This window comes from Poecilia mexicana, unplaced genomic scaffold (assembly GCF_051168715.1).
Source record: "Poecilia mexicana isolate PSO_F unplaced genomic scaffold, ASM5116871v1 scaffold_21, whole genome shotgun sequence".
Lineage (NCBI taxonomy): Eukaryota > Metazoa > Chordata > Actinopteri > Cyprinodontiformes > Poeciliidae > Poecilia > Poecilia mexicana.
In genome coordinates this window covers 12,306,938-12,326,912 of record NW_028263390.1, presented here as the reverse complement: position 1 = coordinate 12,326,912, position 19,975 = coordinate 12,306,938, and the positions used below count along the sequence as shown (strand labels likewise).

General features: G+C 38.2%; 1 protein-coding gene across 1 annotated transcript in view; it reads left to right on the top strand.

The window, feature by feature from the left end:
- The window catches only part of LOC106919680 (steroid hormone receptor ERR2-like), a 32,017-nt gene extending 12,380 nt beyond the window's left edge, over positions 1 to 19,637 (top strand). The window contains exons 3-6 of the mRNA XM_014990208.2: positions 1,193 to 1,303; positions 1,419 to 1,580; positions 9,690 to 9,959; positions 13,695 to 19,637. Of these exons, the coding sequence (XP_014845694.2) occupies positions 1,193 to 1,303; positions 1,419 to 1,580; positions 9,690 to 9,959; positions 13,695 to 13,939 (788 nt within the window). The 3' untranslated portion in view covers positions 13,940 to 19,637. The remainder of the gene's footprint in view (positions 1 to 1,192; positions 1,304 to 1,418; positions 1,581 to 9,689; positions 9,960 to 13,694) is intronic.
- Positions 19,638 to 19,975: the final 338 nt, after the last annotated feature.

The window sequence follows — 19,975 nt, the reverse complement described above, 5'->3', positions numbered from 1 at the left end:
GTCGTCTTTGAAGAAGATGTCTGTATGCCTTTATATGACTCACTACGACCTGATGTGCATATAACCTGCCCAAATAAAATAGGTACCAGCCCCTCCATGACCCCCAGAAGGAGAAGCTGGTATTGACAGTTCATGGATGGATGGAAGAGATAAACATTTCTTACACATGCAAATATGTGGAGTTAATAAGGAATCTGATTTGAAATATCTATATTGTCTATCTATCCCCAAAAAGGGATGAACTGTGGAAATAATGTTAAACATTGTGCGTCGTTAATCATCCCTAACTCAAAGCAAATGTTAAAAACAGCAGCTAAGGCTCCATCTACTGCAAACCCTGCTCCTGGCTGCCTAACTGACTAATTAAAACCACATCCACATGTGTTCAAAGAACAAGAAGTCTATTTGCAAGCCTTATTGATTACTTTAAGGCGTACAAATGGAAAGCTGTGTTAGGAGAGGGGCTCTCGATTTAGCTTCAATCTGCCAGGCATAAAATGATCTCACTGTGTTTGCTGGGAAGAATGAGCTCCCTTCGGGCACACCGGGTAATTAGGTTAGTGGATAGTCGGTGTCAGGAAATTGAAAGACCATCCTAATCGGATTCTTTTGTTTCCAGGGGAATCAAAGGAATTTATGTGCGACGCTGGGAAATCTCACACGACTCAATTCTGCTTGACCATGTAAAATCTGTTTGCTCTCCCTCAGTGCTCAAACAAGTTTTAATGCGAGATTGTAAATTCAGCACGTAAGGTGCATTGAGCCTTTTGTCCTTTGTGACGGCTTTGGAGATAATCCTTGACGTGTCACAAGTGTATGCTGAAACCTCCAAAGGACAAGTCTTCTTCAGACCTCAACAGAACTGGCTTTTCAAACAATCTGGTGCTGGTTCTGGGCTTGGAACAAAATGTTATCATTTGATGTTTTTAACACTTCTGGACATTTTCGTGTGATCCTATATTTCTGATGCTATTGTTTTCCCCGTCTACGGATCAATAAAGGCTATTTCTATTTTATTCTATTCTATTTATAGTTCATAGTTTGAAAATATTGAATCAAGCTAAACTGGAGCAGGCATAAATCAGTAAAATGTAGCACTTTATCATACCAACAGGTGTAAAACTCTAAATTTTTACCTTGTTTTGCTTGGCTTAGGCTTACTGAAATGGGATTTTTACTTTCTGTTATGCAGGCGTACGTCTGGACCGGGTGAGAGGTGGGAGACAGAAGTATAAACGGAGGTTGGATGCTGAGAATGCATCCTACCTCGGCCTCACCCTCCCTCCCCCAGCCAAAAAGCCCTGTAAGTATTAAGATTGTGAAGTCTTCAACCACCAATCTAATTCTTGTTTCGATTTATAATCCAGCCCGAATGAGTTCAAATGAACACGTCCCTGTTTTTTTTTTTTTTCTCTCAGTGACAAAGATTGTTTCACATCTCTTGGTGGTGGAGCCGGAGAAGATCTATGCCATGCCGGATCCGACCATGCCTGACGGCGACATCAAGGCCTTGACCACCCTGTGCGACCTGGCTGACCGCGAGCTTGTGGTCATCATCGGCTGGGCCAAACATATCCCAGGTGAGCAGCGATGTTGTTTGGATCGTACTCTTCCCGATTTCAAATAGAGCGTACCACAAGACGTGGCATAGATTTGCTGGAAACCAATTGAAAAAAATCTATATTCAAATCTAGAGGATGAAAGAAGAGGAGTAGTGTAGGTTTCTGTTGCAACCTTTGGGTGTGAGATCACTAAGGTAGTTTACCCCCCCACCCCCCCACCACCTACCCACTCACAGATAAGCACAGACACAGGATAATTAACATCTGCTAGTCATCTGCACCTCAGGGAGAAGCCAGTCCCATATTCTAAAATCTAATCAATAAAGAGCAGCTGAAACCTTTGATTTGACTGGGTGTGCTGGGGAAGTCTGGGGGCCGGGATCCGCCCCATGTCAATGTATTCCATTTCAATCCCACACTTAAAGAAACCAATCCTCTTACTTACTTAAGGACACCACACAGAGCCTGTGGAGGAATTGATTTATTTGGAGGCCCTCTTTCCGCTTGCTGACTAATTCTTAAATAAGACATGTTATGCAAATTTGGGTTTTTCCCCCTTTTTTTTTCATTTAAGACCGACAATTTGAACAAGAGTTTTTTAAGAGCAGGTTAGAAATGAGTAATTAAGCTTTGCTTTTAATGTACTCATCATTTTATAAAAGCAAGTAATACTTTCATGTTTTTTGTTTAAATTGAAAATATGTGCCTCGATCTCCGTTACTAAACAATTATTATGATATTACAGGCTTACATCACAAAATGTGTACATTAAAACCCCAAGAAAATGACTCCTAATAAACAAAACTATCTAATGTGATAACTTGGAACCACAAAAGATGAAACTGAAATCCCAATGAAAATACATTTTGTACGCAAAACTGATCTTGTTGCAAAATACCAAGACTCTTCCCCATTGTTTCTGTCTGAATGTTGCAAATTCTTTTCAGAACTATTCGAATTCAAAAATACTTTATTGATCCCAAAGGCAAATTAAATGTTGCTGTAACTCATTTAATTGAAGAGTTATTGTAGATGGTGATGGCAGCAGACAGGAAAGAATCAAGGCAACACTCCAGGTATATTTTTCATGAGGGAAGAAAATTATAGCATGATAACTAAGCTAAAAATAAAAAAAATTACATAACACTGCCCCTTTCACATAAAAAAGGCAAAACTCTTTATTTGTGTAAAGGTGATAGAGACATACCTCTTGTGGGTGATGTAATAAATAAAATGTTGACCAGCTGCTCCTTCTGTTCAGGGTTTCCCCTAATTGCCGTTTTGTCATTAGATTTATGTTTGACACTTTAAGCAAGAACATAATTTTTTAGCTAAGTGGTGACACAAGCTTTCACTGCTGCCACTGAGTAATTATGTGATGCCAGTGCCTGGGTGCAAAGTCTTCACCGCATTTCAAACAACATTTTGCATTGTTGGCCGATGCTCACCTGACAGAAATGACTTGGACTAAAATGACTATAAACTTCTGATTGTGAGTTTATTTGGAGCATTGTTTAAAAAGTTTTCATGGCAAATCCAAAAAAAATATAAAAAACCTGTTCTGTTATAAAACAAGTTACTCTTTGTATTGGGTTTTTAAAATAAGAAAATAATCAAGTAAGACCTGAAATTTGCCAAAACAGCAAAAATAAAATGCAACATCAGTCTTTACTTGTCTACATTTTAATTCAGTTTACTTTTTGGAATCTTAAATCTAATTTATGCAAGGAAGCAAAGTAAATTTAAAACATACAATTAGACCACAACAGAAGCCACTTTCCGTCAGATACTCCATTCTTCATTTTGACTGATGCTGACACAAGCAACCGGGCGATTTGGGTTTTCAAAATAAAAGCGCGTTCATGCTCCACTCGTTAATACTATAATTCACTATCACAACAACTGTTGTGGTTGTGATATTAATTAGTTGAGTGAAGGAAAGCGGTTGTACTCATGTTCACTTCCAGACTAAATATAAAAGCATGCAGAGGTGCAAATACACTTTTCAGGTGTATTTGCACCTCTGTTTTGCATTTACAAATTGCCAGAAAAGAACAATGGCACCTTCAAAATATTGTTTCCCATGCAGACTCTGCACAAGCATAGGAAAGTAGGAAAGAAAAAGAAAGAGAATTATGAAGCAACCCTGAAGACAACTTTCTCTTACGACCTCACTTAACAGACCAACAACAATGTATCGCTGACATTGCTGGTATTAGTTTAAAATTTCAGATTTATTGGTGGCACGTGGAGCAGCACCAGAGCCTATGGAGGATACTTGGGTGCCACTTGGGACCTTCGATACATATTCCCCCCCCTTCTCTTAGCCAATTTGCTGTTTTCTGCGAATAATGACCACCACCACCACCAAATCTAAAAATACATTTCCAGGTTTTTTCATGGGTTTGGCATAAAGCTTTTGAGAGATGCTCTGTGTTACGTTACCTGTGTAGAGTTATTGATCTTTTATGCTGCGACCATCTAAATCCAGAACTGACAGCGATATTAAAGGGGCACGTGGCCCTCTGGGGACACTTTACCCAGGGCCACCAGGTCAGAATGTCACCAAGTAATAATTAAGACAAAAAGGGGTCCCTACAGTTTAACAGTCCACGCCTACCATTACACTCATAGCTCACTGAGCAAATGGCCCTAACGATGAGGTAATAAGAGTCATTAGTGCAGATTGCTCCATTAATGTGGAAGTCCTTCAACATTCAGATACAGAGAACTGAGGAAGAAACGCGCAACTCTGATTTTTAATTTTTTTATGCATATTTTGCAGCTAACAACTTAGTTTACAGATTATATTAAAATGATTTTATGTGAGAAGGTTTAGATTTTTTTAACACAGCGGCTCACTGTTGTTGCTCGGTCGCCTCTAGACATGCCCCCAGATTAATGATAATAGAGCTGTTACGATCTAGAATCTGGAGGGGACTGCTGATTTGCCAGACATTGCTGTGTACATGTGCAAAACAATTCTAAATGTATGCTAAAGCCTGATGCTATAAGACCTCACTCAATGCAAACCATCACTTTCCTAGTCCTCTCGTTTTTTTTTTCTCTGCTTGGTCTTACTCCAAACACTTTCCCCCCTATGTCAGCCCTCACACACACGCACACGCACACACACACACACACGCACGCACACGCACACACACGCAGCCAGACTTCCTTGTTCTCCAGTTCCCCTGACTCTTCCCCCTCCTCCCGCTCTTCTTCGCTCATATAGAGCCCTCTAGTCTCATTATTACCTCTGTCTTTTTATTAGGCCCATTAGGGCTCTTAGGAGGCCTGTAATGATGCTAAATGAATAGAGAGTGAACTGCTGTCTGTTTTAGACCCAGCTCTCAATGACAGCTTCAAGCTTCGCTGCCAACCACTCACTCTCTTCACCGTGCTGAATAGGGTTTCAATTTCTTATCTGATCTGTACTTGGACTGTGCTGCCACCTCATCAAGGCCCTTTTCTTTTCTACAAACACTTGCTTCTGGCGCGTTGAGGATTCTTGTTGTACTTTAGAAAGTAGTACGCTATTTGTGGCACTTTGCAGCCGGCAGATTTCACAATGCTGTGGTTTTATGGAGATTTATGTTGGAGTGAATATGTCGAACAAAACTTCAGGTTTGAGGCCAAATGCCTGCTGTCACCATTTGAGTTGACTGTTAATCAAAAGTATGCAATTTGCAAACTGATAAGCCGTAAAACTGTGAAAATAGCCAGTCAACGTATATAGTCTATTAACAAGTAGCGATTGTTTTTTGCTTTTTTTGAATAGTTGTAATCAGTGACCTATCGATCCGTCTTTTCAGTTTCAGATTTTTCCTGGTTCCAAAATTAAAGCCAACCACTTTGAAGTTAAACACCATGACTTAACCGTAAAATTGAATGTTAATACTTGAAAACTGAATTAAAGGAGAAGTATATAAATTAGAGTCGAAGAGAGTCTGAAATTCTGACTTAAAAATAGCCTAGAAGTCCTGAAACAATTTTTTTGCTCGACTAAATCATTTCCCACAAAGAGAGGGGTAAGAGCTGATTCAGCTCTGCTCTGATTACTCAGGGAGAGATCTGTGGGCTTTTTGAAGTTTCCTTTTCGTTTTGAACTGTAAATCTGCTGCTCGGCTTTGATGCCAAGTATTTTTCTGTAGGCTGCATCTTTTGTTGCACACGGAAAACACGCTTCTTCAAATGTACAAGTTCGTTTAAACAAAATGTTTGCTCAGACGTCATTGAGTCTGTGATCACGGCTCTGAATGTGTCCTGCAGTATTGTTCCCTAAAGCGCAAAAAACAAAACTCATAGGTTTGAGAATCACACCTATTCAGTGAGAACATATCCAAATATTTTTTGGTTGACATGAAAAAAATGTATTGGACTATTTCAAAATAAATGCCTTGCACGGTTGTACGAAATCTTGTAGGGGCCTTTTATGGTGCATGGTAAGCTCAAAACGATTTTGTGGATCCTGAGAAATGCTTGCTGACTGAACCAGGATACCTCTGTTGTTTTTCCTGGAGCGTTGCGCAGCAGAAAGTGTCTGCAGTGCAGCCTGTCTAGGTCTCCCAATCCCAACCTGAAGCAGACCAAACCATCGATCTCTCTGTGGCTCTCTGTCATTTGAGAAAAATTTCATTTTGAGGTGCATTTATAGCCGCAGAATGCATAATTTTTTAGGAAGTATCTGGTAACTCCAGCGTAAACATGCCCTTTACATTTTTCTTTTTCCTAATAGATTCACTGTCTAATTCTTTTTTTCTCCTTTTTTTTGCTGAGTGTACACTGTGCATCTTTTTATCAATGCAGTTTTTTTTGTTTTTTTTTTTTTATTAAGAAACTGACAACAATTTACCCAAAAACATATAAAACCAAGCCTTTCCCCTCCCTCTGCTGCGTTGTCAAACATAAAAAAAAAACAACTTCCTTCTTGCCTCTGCCATCACACAGCGAGAGTGCAGACACATGCAGGGACATTGACATTTCCCTGTTTGCTCAATATTGTGTCATGTTTAGTCAAACGGCAGTAAATCAGTAGCTTGGAATATTGATATTTCATCAGGGGATTCACCCACCACAGCAACACTTAACTCTGCCCACACCTGAAGCTCCAGGGTGACCCAAACGGAGTCAGGAAGTCTTTCCATGTCTTTGGTAAATTGACTGCATACAATGAATGGTGAGGAATGACGGAGAAAATGAAAAGATTGCTGAAAAGAGAGTCGGCTCTCTTCAGAAGGTTTTGGTGATGGCAGAGATTGTTGACAATTTTTAAGTAGAGGGGAAAAAAATCCTAGTCCTGGGAACTCTGGATCGATTCAAAATACCCAAAAATGTATTTTACTCTGCTTAATTTTTTGTAAATTTAAATGGTGAATAATTCTTTTATGTTTTTTTTTTTTAATTATGAACAAGCTAGGCAACTAAGCTATCCTTAAACTGGTAATGTAAGTTACAAAATTTGATGCTTTAATATAAACTGATGCAATCTAATACAGAACCTTATAGAATTGTTTTAAATTTCTTTACACTGTCTTTTCCTTTTCTCAGTCATAATTTAAACAGAATCTTTAAGCAGTATGAAAAGAAAAATTGGCTTCTGAATCAAAAATCGACTTTGACTTGAAAATTGTTTCTGAATGTGACCCTGGAAATCAGAATCAAATTGAATCGCTAGACACTGAAAGACTCACATGCATTACTTTCTCAAAGTCATATTAGTTTTTTTGTTTTTTGTTTTTTTTACATTTTGTGTGTGTCAAATTTCATCCCACCTTGCTTAAATAAACTAGAAATCGGTGGAATTAATTTTTCAAAGCAAACCATCGACTCAAAACTCTAAATTAATACATACATATTTATACAAAAAAATCTTTACTTGTAAAAGAAAAGCATCATTTCTCTTTTGTTTTCACATGGATCTTTGTTCAGCTCCATCTTACCCTGAGATTGCTGAATAAAATCCATTAACTGAGACTCCCATCCACAATCCTTCTAAGAGATGGCCGAGCACCTAAACTAACAAATCAGGAGAAGAGAGTACTAATCACTGAAACCATGTAGAGGACACAGCAGATGAGTGGAAGAGGATGCTCTGATCAGTTAAGTGGAAATCTAACATTTTGTGCAACTACATGCAAAGCACTTTACCTCACCTCGAAAGCACTACCTGTCCAGCAAAAAGCACGGTGGCGGCAGCATCCGTCTGGGGGGAATGTTAAAAGCTGGATAAGGCTTGAGGCTGAGGCGAAGGTTCAGGACAAAAACCAGACGCCCATCCACAGATACAGTGGAATGTTTTAGATAAATAGTGTGTAATGTGTTTGAGTGGCCTAGTCAAAGGCCTGGTTTGGAAACTTGATATCCAGAGATGTTCTGCGTCAAGCTAACAAAGAAGAATCCATCTCCCTCACATGACTTACAGCTGTAACTGCAGCAAAATGTAGTTCCACGAAGCTAGAGCTTCGGGGATCGAGATGAACCTTTTCACCTTTTCATGTTTTACACAATTCCATACATAGCACGAGAAATCATAACGAAATACCGCAAAGTTTGTGGTTGTGACACGGCACAATGTAAAGTAGTTAAGCAGTACTTTTGCAAGACACTGTAGTTCTCCCTCCCCCCGCTAAAACATGTACCGGATGTCCTCCATCAGCTGTCTGTTTGTCAGATCTGAGGCTTGGATCGATGGCCCTTTCGCATTTGGTGGACTGATTACAATCTACTAATCAATGGCACCCCCAGCACTCTTTTCTCTCCACCTCATTCTGCCTCTTTCCATCGTCCCTCTATTTGCTTGATAAGAGCCGTTGGGAGGGCCTCTTTTTAGTCAGCCTGACGGACTCTGATCCATACCAGTTCAGATTTAGGTAAGCAGCGTTGTTGCTTCAATGGCCTGTAATCACTTCCCTATTTTCCATCAAGTATGGTGAATGGCATTGTGACTCCGGGAGCCTTTTCAGCTGTCTGTCCGTCTGTCTGTCTGTCTGCCCTTGCGACGAGGTGAGAGTGAAAGCCGGAGGAGAGAGCTGACGGGTCGACCTCGACATTGGCCTGAATCGCCGCTTTGAGTTCAGAAGGTCGAACACTTAGTGAACAAAGGATTGTTTTATTATGGTTTACTGCGAGGACTAACCTGTCCCTAATAACATTTTGATTGTTATAAACTTTGTATAAATTATGAAGTTAATGACTAAATTTGTTTCTAAGCCAGTTAATTCAAGTTCAACAAATTCACCTGAATGCATTTTGTGTTTCCGCAGTTTAGTGCATCTGACCTATTGCGCTGTTATGGCAACTAGGCTAACACCAACAGATGCAATGGGGAAAACTTTTCTATTCCATGTTAGCATATTTACATTTCCTCCATAATAATTATTAATATCCCTGAATAGTTTCATTGTCACACTCTTTTTAACATTTCCTTTACTAGCATTTTGATATGTTTTACATTTAAATTTTAACCATTATTTTACCAATAATTCCCTTGATATAAAATCTCTTTTTCGAGGGAGACTTTAACACCTCAAGAGAGCTACTGACTGAACATTTTTGTAATAACCTTTTTTATTATTATTATTATTACTTGTTTTATGTTATTTAAACTTTCTGAGAAACGTCATTCAAGGTTTTGATTCAGTGTACACAATAATAATTACTTTTATAATTGTCACTTTTTGACTGGAATTATTGAAACACATGTACTTTTTGGTGATATTGTAATTTATTAAGATCCCCCTGTATGTAGCGGTGGTGACACAAACCACAAAACCCCTTCTCTTTTGGACCAGTGATTTGGTCGTTATTGGAAACTATAACGTGCTCTCTGCTTTACGGTTCTTTGCAGGAGAGTTTGCTCTGACTTATCGCCTCTCCCGTCCTTATGCACTAAAGGTCTGGCTGATGATGGCTGAATAGTTCTGGCTCATGTTTCAAAGGCCTTTACATTTGACAGATTTATATTCCAGCCTTAAGCCAACACATATAGCAATCGGCCTGTTTCAAGTCGTTCTCCTCTGGGGATTGTACAGTGATTATAGTCCATAAAACGTACAGAGGTTTCAAGTTTGGCTACAACCTGGAAAGAAAACATAAGTGTTACAAATCTTTTTTTTTCTCCAATAGGTTTTTCTACACTGTCCCTGGCAGATCAAATGAGTCTCCTGCAGAGCGCCTGGATGGAGATCCTGGTGCTGAGCATTGTGTTTCGCTCGCTGCCCTGCGAGGACGAGATTGTATATGCAGAGGACTATGTGGTAGACGAGGAGCAGGCGAGGATCTCGGGCCTGCTGGATCTTCACGTCGCCATCCTGCCGCTGGTGCGACGCTACAAGAAGCTGCGCATGGAGAAGGAGGAGTTTGTCACGCTCAAAGCGATCGCGCTTGCCAACTCTGGTAAGGTTCAATCTCTTTAGCCCTAAAGGGACTTATTGCAAATTAAATGTAGAGAAAGGTGATTAGGTTTTTTAAAGGAGTATGAAATCACACAAAACTACAATGCAACCAAAGAAAATACATATAAGTGCATTTTGTAAGACAGACAAAATAAAATAGTAAAAACAAACAAAAAAGTTGCACAGTCTTGCACTCTGCTCATCTATTGGTGCCAATGCTAATTGTGTGCCACTGGTAGAAAAGTAGACTTAAAAAGTTTGTTTTAATTTTAAAATCAGCTTTTGTGGAGTTTTTTTTTTCATCGGTATTTTAAACTGTTTCATAATATTTTGCTAAATCTTTTGTTTGTCTTGCCAAACCTCTTCATGTCAGGGGCTCTAGACTTTGCTCTAAGCTGGAAATAGATTTTTTTCCACGTAAGCTTATTAAGACACTGATTTAGTTGCATTCAGATATACATTCACATTTGTGACTACAACATTTAAAAATGTTAAAAAGTTCAATTGGTTTTATTCATTTTACATTTGTCCATGACAAATGATGGCCACAAAATCTAAGCCTGGAAAAGAATTAAATTCAAATAAAATATAATTCTAGAAACTATTTGAGTTCATTAGATTCTTCGTTCATCTTTACATTAGAGGTCTTGAATCCACAGATGAGATCTAAAACAAATTAAGAAAGTTGGCATTTAATTAAACAAAGAATTTCAGCAAAAAAAAAAAAAAAAAAAAATGTCAAGACCTGATGTATGTCTTGTGAAGCCATCAGTTTCAAGATAACGGCTCCCTGATAAGAGTAAAGGTCAGAGGTTATTTTCCCCCATTTATCGTAAGTGTGCATGTGCAGCTTCATGTTCATTTTGTGACTGTCGACGCGCTCTCATTCCCTCCATCTCCATCACAGTGGCTGCCAGCGCGGCTCAGCCGAGGGAGATATATTTAGCATTTCATTAGAAAAACAGGGGCTGTCAATAAAATGTGTTAAGTGGAGTGGAATGAGCGTCGGGGAGCGACGGGCCTCGTTTGTTCCAATGTGAAGATGCTGCGCCCGTATCGACAGTTTGCTTTTCATGAGGCTGGGCCTGTCCCCCACTAATCAATGGCTGTTAGGAGTCTTTTCTCCTGCCTGACTGAAAAATGAAAAAAGATGCTGAGCCCAGAGCTTTGCTCATCTGATTGCAAACACTCCACGGGAGCAAAAGAGGGGGGCTGGAAAGGCAGGGATTGGAAACGTAAGGGAGAAGTGTGGGAGAGGAAAGGCCTGGGGTTGAGCGGGAGGCTCAGCGAGGGCAATAGGGCAACTTTGGCTCGTTTGAACAAAGTCCCGCGGAGCTTCGGCTTCGCTGGTCCGGAGGGGGTGACAGCTGTGGAAATTCATGGCCATTGATTTTGTAATTAGCAAAGTATCGACAAGATTGACGCCAGGCTGCTGACGGATTACACGGAAATTGTTTCTTCAAAGTTAGTTTTGCATGCCGGCCGGTACCGCCTTAAATAACTCCACATATAAACACATTTGAACACATTTTCAATAGCTTCACAGACACACACATCTTACCATGCCGCCAAATCAGGATCAGATCCGTATTAACATGAAGGTTTCAAACAAAGACTGCTGGAACACATGTGCGGTCCACATAGCCTAGTTAATTTCCCAAGATAGAAATGCAATTTACACAGAAGGCGACTGGTAAAAGAGACTTAATCAGTCAGTTAGGAACATAATTAGCCTTGTACTTTCCCTTTTTTCTTCCTCATTTACATGTTTATACACGGTCTTAACTTCACTCCCTAAATTCATGACACATAGCCGATCCAATTCCCTCACTCGTCATCTAGCAGACATGTTCGGCTTCACTTTTGGGATGATATGACACTGAGGAAAACTGCTTTTTCTGTCTATGGATGGGCAAATAGGCTAGACCCGACATACTACGCTTGTCTACTAAAACCCTGCGTCAGCTCGTCCTTTTTAAGGACGACTATGCTTTTTTTTTTTATTATTCCATCGTCTAGAGTTATACATAGAGAGGAATTAAAAAAAAAAAAAAGTCTCAACTGGTTTTATTTTAGAGCCTATATATAAGGGGGCCAACTGCTCTTTCTTATGGAAATGAAGGCCATCTGCCACCATCATTCAGATGAACGATATCCTTGTAATGCAGCCATCTGAATTCATTAGCAAAATGGGGGGATGTACACCGTACTGCGTGCTACCAAAAAGAAATGAATCTTTCTCCTTTACCACTGTATATTTATTCCGACCTGCGGTGCACGTCTCTCTCCCCTGAGCCTCGGCCACGCACAGGCATTTATTTAAGGAGCATCATTAACTACTAACAAGAGAAAAGCTCTCTCCAAAATTGCATGTCTGCATTTACAAGCTGTGGAATGTAAAACCAGCTGCAAAACAGGTAGGTGCAGCTGCATATTTGTGTTCCGTTGCACACGACAAAAACATACTTTATTGTCACTGAATCCATTTTTAAATAGCTTTGTAGCAATGAGGGGCTACGCTAATTTATATTAATGTATCAAAATCTGATCAGTCTCAACTTCTTTCCTAATTAGGGAGCAGGTTTGTCATATATTTTGAAGAAGAAAGGAATAGGTTTTGTATATTTATTGCAATTTTATTCAGCTTAGAACTATATATTATTAGTATTCACACAAGGTGTATTTCCTAATGATTTGATTAAGTAAAAAGAAACAGGGTTAGACAGACACTAAGTAATTTTACAGACTGTTACATGGTAAAGAGGAAAGAAATTGGAATAGGAAATACACTTTCAAATTATTGTCTAAGTTAATTAAAAGTCTAAAGTGTATTGCAAAAGTACCGTTCTCTGTGTATGAAGAGTATTTTTGCGGTGTAACTTTGCTTTTACACCAAGAAGTATTTTTCTTAGGAATTCAAAGAATGTCGGGATTTCCTTTGCCAGAACCAGAACATGAGAGAGCACAAGAGTTAGCACTATAGGAAAAGTGAATAACTTTGGGTAGAAAGGTAGAAAGAGGCTGTTTACTTCCCCCGAAACAAGTGTTTCTGCTTCCTACTGGCACCTAACTCTCTCTCTCAAGGCTGCAAAGAGATTTACTGTTTTGGTTTTTTTTTTTGGGTTTTTTTTGGTGGGGGGAGGTTGCCCTGGGTTGTTTTATGATTTGATTATTCCTCACTTTGGATCTGAGACCAAAAGAATTTCAAATGCAAATTAACAGGCTAAGTTGACTTCTGTCTCTTTAGTTAAAGGGTAATCAAATAGCCATTTGAAGGAGACTTTGAAATATTTTTAGTCATCCCAAGAGCTTTTAATCTAAGCAGCATAGTGAGGTCTTAAAATCATCTATATCTGGAAGATTATATGATGCAATTTATAGAGAAGATGTTATTTTGACCAGATTTGAAGTCTTTACAAAAATCAGTTTTTGTCATGACTGGCATTTTTAAAAAGTGTGATCAAGTAGCTAAACGTGTGGAAGGTTAAAGTTGGTGTTTTAGTGTACAGGACAGCTTTAAAATATGACAAAACACGAGGAGCACAATATTATAAAATTACATTTACGATTTCTTTAGTTACAGAACTGTAGTGAAACTTTAACGTTGCACATTTCAAGAAATTAAACCCCCAAATATTCTGCTGCTCTAAATGTTCTAATGAAGTTTAGTCTCTTCCTCGCATCACATGTACCTCTTTCTTCATCTTTTCTCTCCACGCCCCTCCTCTTGCTCCAGACTCCATGCACATAGAGAGCGTCGAAGCCGTCCAAAGGCTCCAAGACTCTCTCCATGAGGCTCTGCAGGACTACGAGGGATCCCAGCACCCAGAGGACCCCCGACGGGCAGGCAAGCTGCTGATGACCCTGCCTCTGCTCCGTCAAACCGCCACAAAGGCTGTTCAGCACTTCTACAGCATTAAAATGCAGGGCAAAGTTCCCATGCACAAACTATTCCTCGAGATGTTGGAGGCCAAGGCTTGACACCTGGAGCAGCTGCATCATTCAGTCAGAGACGAGCAATGGCCCATGAGAAATAAAGGTGGAGTGCCAATTAACAGCCAAAGGATGACACTTGGGCTCTGAAGTCATTTTACCTATTAAAATAATAGCAAAACTTGAAAAAGGAAGAAAAAAAAAAGACTTGGAATAGTTTTAAAGAGGGTGACTTTAAATTTGACACAAACGGGATGATGATAATGTATATAGAGGTGTACAGAAATCAGGCAACTGCGGTCTTGTTATAACCAGAGACCCATTGCTCTATATCACTTGAGTCTTCTGTGAATCTGTTTCTTATTTTTGTTTTAATCTCAAAATGAAAAAGTGATAATATAAAGAACTGTACAGCAACGTAGCCATACTTTGTGTCCCAGTTTCTCCTCTTTTCTTATCTCACTTGTTCCAGCACTAGACTCTAACTGGTCGTCATTTACACGTACTGTAAATTTTGTGAAGCCTCACCGGGTGGAAGGGAGAATTGTTTAAAGATCCTTTCTGAACTTATCATCAAAAACAGTCACTTCCACGTAATTACCTCATAGTTGCTTCATTGAACTGATATTTTAATCCGATCGGTCGGTCAAATGACAGAGGTCAGTCAGCTATCATTTCTTACTAAAGGTGTGTCTGAATTGTTCACTCGTTCAAATTACTATCCACTTCAGAGTGAGAGTTCAACATTTAGCAATAAGTTTTAAATGCTCAAACTGGAATTTCATCCACTTTGTATTTCAGTGGAAATTAGTAACATGCAACATGCTTATTATGTTCAGTTCAACACTAAACTCTTCACTAAATTGACATTAGTGCACTGTGCCCTGATTGGACAGAGCACGCTTATTACTCATCAAAATGCCAATATTAGCATTCCAATGCTAACATTCACACCTAATGACTGCAAAATGTGTTGAAATTCTGAAATTTTGAAGGATTTTCCAAATTTAGTTATTGCACACTTTTGTGGATATGAGAGATTAAAAATAGCCATGAACTTGACTCAATAATTGGCTTTTTATTATGAGTTTGAAGAGCAGACAGTGGAATTGGTCAGCAAGCAGACCAATCTAGTAGTAGACTACTGTTTTTGAAGTTTGCTGCAGTGGAAAGACAACATAAAGGCATTCCGTGCTCCTCTTTTGTAAATTGTACTGAATTCCCAAGTTTTTTGAAAACTTCAAGCTCATATGCTCTAAATCCTCATTTGTTTTGTGTTTTTTTTTTTATAAATCGAAAAAATATCAACATACGCCAAAAATGCTTGGAGGATCGTGAAGTCATTTTTGTGAGGTAAATGTGAAACTTTTCTTGCAAAATCTAAACAAAAGACCTATTATAATTTAAAACGTATAAAACCCAGCTGCCAGTCATCCAAGCATAACTTTCCAATGGAAAGTTTCCAAACTGTATATTTCTTACAAATCTGAAAAATGTTGCATAAGTGTACGCGAAAACCATTGACGATGTCATAGCTTTTAATGAATAATATAACTTTTGTGTACTGAAGCTACTGTTAACTGTTAATAGTCTATGTTTGAGCAACCTGTCAGTGTTGTGGAAATATTCCAAAATGCACACTGTATTCTCATAATCACTAGTTGACTCCACAAAATTGGTGACAGAACGAGTGAACATTTCATTCGCAGCAGAAATGTTTGCACTTATGATTAATGTGACACAAAATGGGTACTGGCTATTGTTTAGTCATTTTTAGGAAACCGCACTTCTTTTTGTGCTGACACTGGAAACTAAACATGCTGTGAAACCAACTCAACAATGATAAGCTATATCTTGTACTGATGAAAGTGTATTTTATTTTATTTTTTTCAAAAATCATGTAATTATCAACCGATACAACAGGAGGGTCATGCTGTAGATACCAACTTTGTGAGGATTTTAGGTGCTTTTTTGATGCTATGCTAGTTTTTAAGGCTTTTAATTTTAGACAGCATTGTAATTGGTCCCATTTATTTATAGAAGTTTTGTATTTTTAGTTCCATCTGTATTTGTTTAACTCAGAAACTTGGTGTCACTGATATTGATTTTGCCTTGAAGCTCTTTAGCCGTCATCTGGTGAGGCTAATATTTTGCAGAAGCTATCAGAGAAGCTACCAAACATCAAAATGGCAAACTTATTACATTTGGTCTTCTGTGCAAGTAATTGTTTTACTTCAATACTTCTTGATTCATTGAGGTGAAAGTGCGTTCTCACTCGAACTGCTATTAATCTGAATTGTTTTTTTTAGCTTAGGTAATATGGCGAATTGAAGGAAAGTCACATTTTGTTTAGTAAATCCTGGAATTAGCATCCAAGTAAAACATTCAGCGGCTAGACTTCTTGACTTTTCTGGGGGTGGGGGAGTTACTGTTTTTTTTTTTATTTGTTTGTTTTGGTTTGTTTTGTTTTTTGTTTGTTGTTGTTGTTGTTGTTTTGTTTTTGTTTTTGTTTTTTTGTTTTTCAATTTTACCACAACCAGTGGTCTTGGGGGGTTTTATTTAGCTTATAATGTCTTCCTTGAATCCCAACAGAAATCAGACTGCTCATGAAATTCTTGCAGATTCATAACTAAATACGAATAAATTATCAACAGAATTAATATTTGATACCCTACTTTTTGGTTGAAGGGATATTTAACAACCAAAGTAATTTTTTGACTATTGTTACAATGCAAGACTTATTTTCTCTCCAAATGTGGGTCACAGGGTAAAATTTTGAAGCTCAGCTTAAACTTTGAAGAGACTTACACTTTCTTGTAATTTTTTAAGTCACATCTAAGTTTGAATTGAATATTTTTCATCATTTTGGATAACACAAGATATGGTACCTCATTACAACTGTAACAATGTAGTGTGCGTCATTACAGCTCACTGACATTTAGCATATTTGTTTTTTAATGGCGGTGCTAAACATTCAGAGCCAACACTTAACGTAAAACATGAGTATAATCCACAGTTAATCATAGGTTTTAAGATCGTAGGATCTGCCAGATGCAAACTAGTTACCAAAGGATACTGTTCATTTTGCGTCTTCACCAGTTTTACAGTTTTGGTATTTTAATATATATGACTTCTTTGGATCTGAAGAGAAAATATCTTGTAACAACTGACTAGTGGATGCTTTGGATAAACGTAGAAAATAAAGGATTCAAAGTAATTTTATAAACAAAACTATAAACAAATTTGGAGTAACTCCAATAAATTAAGATGGGGATCATAGTTATTAGACTTTAATCATTAGATAAAGTTAAATTGAATTGGAAGAGATTAAAATCAATACAAAATAAATTCATTTTAAGTCAAGATAAAATAAATAAAATACATTTAACTTATAATAAATTAATATTTTTATTTCAACTTTATTTATGTCCCAAATTCGTCTACCTAACATTCAGCTACTTATCTACAAAGGGAAATTAAATGATATGCACTGGTTACATACACAAGATCACAGGTAGGGAGTGTCAATAGGGTGAAAGAAAATGATAAAAAGTTGTTAGAAAATGGAAATATGAACTGGTGAAGGGGCAAACTGACATGAGTTGACTCTAAATTATTTAAAGACAGTACCATGCATATCATAATATTACCTCAGTTGATGACATATTTCTTACAGTTTTGTTAATCTAAGCAGGTAGGAAGGAACATTTAACCAACATGTGTCAATAATAAGAGGACAGGTTACTCAGCAGCTTTTAGGGATTTAGTGAGAAAAATATAAATTCCACACGGAGGCTGTGGTGTCTTTTAAAAAGTCAACTGCCATAAGCTTCGCCCAAAAGCGACGGAAGCATAAGCAACTAGAAACTCTGAGGCTCTACCAGAGAGACCATATTAATTAACTAGAATATAATGCATAGATAATTTTAACCGGGCGCTGATGAGAATAGTTTCCATGGTGCATCTCCCCAATTGTTAGCCAGCTAATCCATCCCCAAGTGAAACAAGGGATTTATTACCTCTGATTAGTATCAAACCAAAGCAGAAGCACAACTCACACAACTGCATTTATGAAATGATGAGCTGTTTTCACGTAAATATTTTATTCACGACATAATAATCATGGGTAATAGTTCAATTCTGTTGTGTTCATTTACTCTTAAGTTTGTAATAGCGAAGAAGGCGCACACACTGTATAACTGCATCGGTTAACATAAGAAAAAGACTGAAGTGTAATTAGGACATGAGAGTATAATTATTTTTCTTTTTAATGCTTACGGCATAAATTACACTCCCCGAGTTCCTGTTGTTTTTGTTGTAAGGCTAACCTATAAACCTGTTGTGGCAGAAAAAAAGGTCATTTTAAATTTCCCCCACTCACAAATTAATGTGATAAAAAAATTTTTTTTTTTTTTTAAATGCCTAATTTATGTTCAGACATCTAAAACGGTTCTACAATATCCAATTAATTCTAATTGTGTCCTAAGCTTGAAATTCTCAAAAGAAATGGAGCAATTAAATTTCTGCTTTGGCTCTACTCTGGGGACGAGAGGCGTTTTATTTTAGCTGATGGTGGGGAGGCTTTTTCGTCTAAGTCTCTACAAAAGGCGATTTCATGGGTATCTGCAATAGTTTCCTAACAGAGCAGCAGCGATCACTGGGCTATGCAAGGCAGTACGGCCACCTGTGCTCCTTGTGTTTGGAGCATCAGACTGACTTGTAGTTGTGCTTTGTTTACAACTTGAACATACTGTATAACTGCATTGTGCAACTCACTGTATTATACTGTATCTGCTGTGCATTGATGTGACTATGATCACGTGTTCGGTTTGCCACTTTAATGTGTTCTCGTGAGCATTAGGAACATATTTACAGCCCAGTGTATTATACAAGTCTCTGTTTCAAGTGAATAATGGACGAGTTCATTGTGTTTGTTTTAAGACGAGGTTGTTTTTTCTGTATTTTATTTTTTTATTTTTTTTGTCTCTCGGTTTCTCCGTGTGTTTTGGTTATCAGCAAAGCAGGACGAACGGCGACTAAAGTCGTCTAGACCCTATACCTCAATTCATATTTTGAAAATTACACTGGGCTTGGAAGCGGGCCATGGGATTCTCCTGGGAGCCAGTGGCACAGAAATAAAGTGACATCACCGGCTGGGTATTAAAAAAAATGTAGATGAAGTTACCGCAATTGGTGGTGGGGGGAGGAGGCGCACATTCCTCGGAGGAAAGCTACTTATTCGTTGCTCCATTTGCGGACTTACCTCATCTCCATGCACTCTGAGATGACGAGATTTACATAAAACATGGAGGAACCTCCCCGGCCGATCTGTTCCACGGTGTAAAGAGGAACCTGCTAGGTGTGCGCACCACAGACTAGTGATTACCCAAGAGGTTTCTCTCCCTCTTCAAAAGCAATATGTTTGCATTTGTGATATATGAATCAAGTTAAAAGGGAGCTTTGGTTCATTGTAATTACAAACTTTCTTCATGCTTGAAGGGGGGACAGGCTAACTATATGCACTGTTCTGTGAAGAAAAGAAAATGAATTAAAAAAATGGAAAGAAGCCAAAACACAGCTGGGATTCACTGGACAGGACTGTGTGGCATTTTCATGTGTTTTGTTTGTTGTATTTATGCCTACTGTATCCATGTGTAAATAAATGCTTTTGTGGGGGAGTAGGACAGCCAGATCTAACAATGCACTGAATGTACAGTGACAATAAAAAAAAACACAATTTATGAAATTGTGGTTATGTGATCTTTTCATTTAAAGAATAGGGGAAAACATTAATTCACCTGTACAGGAAGAATTTCACTTAAAAAAAAAACTGAGGATCCTCCACGGACACATGTTTTTATCAAACTGGTCGATTGCTTACATTTTTTTATAAGCAGCAAAGCCACTGAAAACAACACGAGGAAAGAAATGGATCAGACATACACGTCTGTAACCACAAACTGGTCCACTCAAATTGGTCCAGAAATCAAGTTATACCTAATCAAGAGAAATTGCACAGAAATAATTACTATCAGCTGTCATGGTGTTTTTGTGGGGGGGTTTTTTTGTTTGTTTTTTTCAAAG